Source organism: Chaetura pelagica, unplaced genomic scaffold (assembly GCF_000747805.2).
Source record: "Chaetura pelagica isolate M959 unplaced genomic scaffold, ChaPel_1.0 scaffold244, whole genome shotgun sequence".
Taxonomy (NCBI): Eukaryota; Metazoa; Chordata; class Aves; order Apodiformes; family Apodidae; genus Chaetura; species Chaetura pelagica.
The window spans coordinates 7,203-11,854 of NW_009953719.1; the positions used below are offsets into that span (position 1 = coordinate 7,203).

At 36.8% G+C, this 4,652-nt stretch overlaps 1 gene segment (V, D, J or C); it reads right to left on the reverse strand.

Annotated features, from left to right (window-relative positions):
• Positions 1-600: 600 nt before the first annotated feature.
• LOC104391194 overlaps positions 601-4,652 on the reverse strand; it is a gene marked incomplete at its 3' end in the record, with an annotated part of 25,881 nt that continues 21,829 nt past the window's right edge. The window contains 3 exon segments of the C gene segment in view: positions 601-707; positions 2,053-2,070; positions 2,453-2,788. Coding sequence covers positions 601-707; positions 2,053-2,070; positions 2,453-2,788 — 461 coding nt within the window.

Genomic DNA, 4,652 nt, shown 5'->3' on the forward strand with positions numbered 1-4,652 from the left:
AACCTACTCCCTATGGTATCTTGAAAAATGACCCAAACCCATAATTGAGACTGTGTTCTTACTTACCCTCAATTCTACCAGGTCACTATTCAAATACATCTCCCAGTGCTGAGGCTTCCAGGAAATATCTTTCAGCCATGTGAGAAACTTAGCAATATTTCCTAGTATTTCCTAGTAGTTAGTTAAACTTCTCTCATGTGTTCACATTTGTCCTGCTGTTCTTTATGAATCTTCCTTCAGATTTGTCCGATGTAACTCCTCAAAACCCTTCCTTATTACTTTCACTGCAGGCATGAGTCCCAGTGCTTGTAGAAGAGTACAAGATATGTAATGTTTCCCTTCTGTCTGCAGAATTTTTCCTTAATTCTCACCTTTTTGCATGTGTTTAAAGAGTATTTCAAGAAGGTGTGCTAGATAGCATTGAATTTTACTTTTTTTTATTCTGGAAAAACAATAATAAAAAAATCACCACTAGCCTGCACAAAGCCCTGCAGAGCACATGGAGAACAAGCCTGCAGCTGAGAACAGATTTAATCTGTGTTTGCTGATCCTTGTACTAGTAGTGAGTAAGCTCAACCTGTAAGTAGCATACCAGCCTACCTTGGCTTTCCATGCCAGACTGCTCACCAAAACTGCATAGAGCAAGGCTTTGCCACAGAGAATGAGGTAAGTGAGCTTCAGAGAATTTCCATACCACAAGTAGGACTCTGCAAATCAAACATAATTTATGCATTGAATTATCATAATCATAGCATACTAGACCTAATGTAGTTTTAATCAAATAAGAATGCTTGAAATATTTAGCTAAGCAACACAAATGAATTAGAGGTGAATGAATGGCTCTGTTGACACAAGATAGCAGAGGATGGGAAATAACACTGTGATTTACAGAACCAAAAAAGAAAACAAGTCTAGGAAAGACAGGCTTTATGTTAAGAAAGTATGTCCGGACTGGAAATGTTTAACTGTTGTATTGCCACACCTACTGAAAAACTAGACTGTTCATGTGACTCCCTTCTCAGAAACTCAAATTAAGCTGGATCAAAAGTTAAGATTTTTTTTCACTTCTCATTGTCAGTGGCCTTGTGAGTGCTGCTGATACATCAGAGAAGTTTTACACATCCTAGAAAAACTTAGTATCTGCAATTTATGTTCTTACAGAACAGCCTGATCTTGGTTCAGCTGTAAGACTCCTGAAGCATTAAAGATCTGGGTGAAAAAGAAGAGCGTGTGTGTGTATGTATACATAAACTAAAGAACATTATTTTTAATATGGGTATCCTTGAAGTTTGGAGGAGAATGTGATTTGTAATAAGAAGCATTCTGAATTCGATGCTAAGAAATATTCAGAATTCCAGATTCTGAATCTTGATGTCATTATCACTTTGGCTAAGTATGATTTTTTCCTTTTGTGGCTGAGTAACCATCTTCCCAACAGAAGGCAGTGCTAAGGACTGGTGGAGATTATAAAAAGAGCAAATGGCACTCTATAAGGAGGTTGCAAAACGTCTTCTGTTATTTCGAAAGGGAATCATAAAGAAGAGCTAAAAAACCCAAACAGCTGCATATAGCATACACATACAAACCTCCCAAAGTATTTTTCTTTTTTTTTTCTTTCTTTCTTTCTTTCTTTCTTTCTTTCTTTCTTTCTTTCTTTCTTTCTTTCTTTCTTTCTTTCTTTCTTTCTTTCTTTCTTTCTTTCTTTCTTTCTTTCTCTTTCTTTCTCTCTTTCTCTCTTTCTCTCTTTCTCTCTTTCTCTCTTTCTTTCTCTCTTTCTCTCTTACTCTCTTTCTTTCTTTCTTTCTCTCTTTCTCTCTTTCTTTCTTTCTTTCTCTCTCTCTTTCTCTCTTTCTTTCTTTCTTTCTTTCTTTCTTTCTTTCTTTCTTTCTTTCTTTCTTTCTTTCTTTCTTTCTTTTCAGTCTAACATACAAAGCACTTAGGTGAGGAAGCACAAGTTATTCTTGTAGTAGAAGTCTCACACACCTTGTACATAGTGTCAGTAAAACTAGAAGTAACACATACAGATACCTGGCTGTGGGGAGACACACATACCTTTTGAGAGTGCACATCCTGAAAGACAAAAATCAACTGAACGTCATGTTTCTGATCAATACAAAGAAAACACAAATTTTAGAAGTTTTAGTTTACAATAATTAATTAATTTTACTACACTATATATTTGATTATATTATACAGTATACTATGCTACACTGGTTTTTTAAGTGAAAATATGAAGAAACCTTTGATAAACTATAGATATACAATAATAATGTAGATACAGAGGCCCAGGAATATGAAGAGACATATGCAAATACTTATATATATTTATATCTTTATGCTATAACAAATCCTTGTATGGAAGTTGCATATAGATGTTTTACATCATAACCCCTATCTTTTTGAATTGTGCTTTCTGGTTTGTACAGCATGGTGATAAACATGTTTTACTCACCAGCATCACCATAGATGAATTTGTGTATTGATTGTAGGGTTTCATTCTTAAAAAAATTGGCAACACACTCAAAACGGGTCAAAGGGTTGAACCATTCCTGGGCTGAGATCCTCAGTCGGCTGGTCAATGAGAAGGTACTCCCATTCTGCGTGGAAAATTCATCTGTTCCCACCCCTTCTGTCCTCCTAGCATCATTCACCTTCCAGACCAGATTCAGATGATCAGGGTAGAAACCAGAGGCCAGGCATACCAGTGTGGCCTTGCTCTTCTCTTGGATCTCTTGCTTTGATGGGGAAAAGATGGCCACAACTGGAGGTATGATATCATCATCCTTCCCTGAAACCGAAAGCAATAAGGTCCAGAGCCTCTATTATTGTCTTCCATCAGAAATGCCTTAAAATTGTCTATTAGACAATTAATATATATTAGGTAGGTAGACACCAGGAAACTGAAGGCTTTTGTCTTCACTCATTACACAGAAACAATAACAGGTCTGGCTACAGAAATGCTGGCGTGTTTGAATTTCTAGCAATATCTCTGCCAGAAGAATACAAAAGCTGAAAGGAAGCTGAGCAAACAGGTAGGCAGGAAAGTACCCACTAGTATTATAAGGCCTGTATTTGTAATACTGTACTAATATATAAGACTGTTATAAGGCACAGCCATCTTCAACTGACTGTGTTATATTCCTGGAGATGTAGTAAGACATGATAGTTATTGCAGTTTTCAGAATTATACTGCCATGTGATAATCTACAATCATGATAAACACACCAGGTCTGCAGAATGCATATGGAAACAGAAGTGCAGGGACAACCATGGAGCCAAAGAGAAAACTTTCACACTTTCTTGGTAGGAAGGCACTATAAATTGTAGATATTCTTCCTAAACCAGTCCTTCCTTGAGTAGAGAGAATTACCAGAAACTTCTATCTTGCATAGATCTTGACTCCAAAGACCTACAGTTTGACTTCAACTGTGATTCTGAACCATGATTCTCAGTGTTTACTCTACAAAGATCCTTTTTGTGAAAACGTGAGCTTGTACAGATTTCCATAGAGGTAATTAGAAAGTGAAGGAGGTAACTCCCAGAAGAGTTGACATCGCTCTGCTTTGCTACCAGTAGACATGAGGAGAGGTGGATAACTTTTACAGCTTTCTTCCAGCACTTGGCTTTATGATTATTGTTTTACTATCCTAAAAGTATCTCTGACATAAGTTCATTTGTTCATAGCCTAAATGGCTAATAAGTGAAGACATGGAAACAGATAGGGAGTTCACAAAAGAAAAATTAGTGAGATTGAACAGACTAAAACAAAAATAAATAGACAAAGAGGATGGCAGGTGGAAAAGGAAAGCAGAAAGAATGATAAAAGTACTCAAAAGACAAAGAAAGCCAAAGATTGAGCATGCTTGAAATGGAATAAGGAGACTGGAACAAGTAAGAGCAGAGATAACAAAACAAAACAAAACAAAGTGTTAATACCCATTCTTTTCTGATCTTTCACAGTGTTTATGGCAGACACTGGCAAAATGCTTAATCACTTCCATGCATAACTCATACATTCCCTCACATATTCATTATCTATTTAAGAAAAAGTTCCACTCCCATAATGGCAAGGTCAATTTCATGATTTCTTGTTATCTCTAACTCCTACTCTCAATTTGCAATCACCGGTGCGTATGCTACACATCATTAATGCAAGGGAAAAATCCAACTGTCCTCCATATTGTGCATTTGGTTTAATCGTAGCTACTTACCTATAACTCTGAGCAAAGTGCCCACTCCAAAGGTAAGCTGTGTAGTCAAAAAGCACAGTTATACATGAACAGACTATAGCCCACAGTGTCTTCTGTGGGTTATCCTTGCCAGTCACTTTGTTCCTTAAAGTGGTACTGTTTAAAAGAGCAGATTTGCATGTTGCAGTTTGCTAGCAGATGTGACAGTAGCAGATAGAAAAGGGTATTTTGCCCTGTACTCCAAAACACCTTCATATAAGTAATTCTAAATCCTTTTCTGGAAAGGGAGAAAGAAGAGAAAGCAAATAGGGGAAAAAAGAAAAAACAGAAGAGAAAAATCCACTGAGAGAAAAAAATACTGTCCTTTTCGAGAATCAGAAGTCATGAAAGGACTACCAGAGGAAGTCATTGTCCCAAGACAACATTAGGCAGCTCGCCCCTGAAGAGGGAACAAAGTACCAA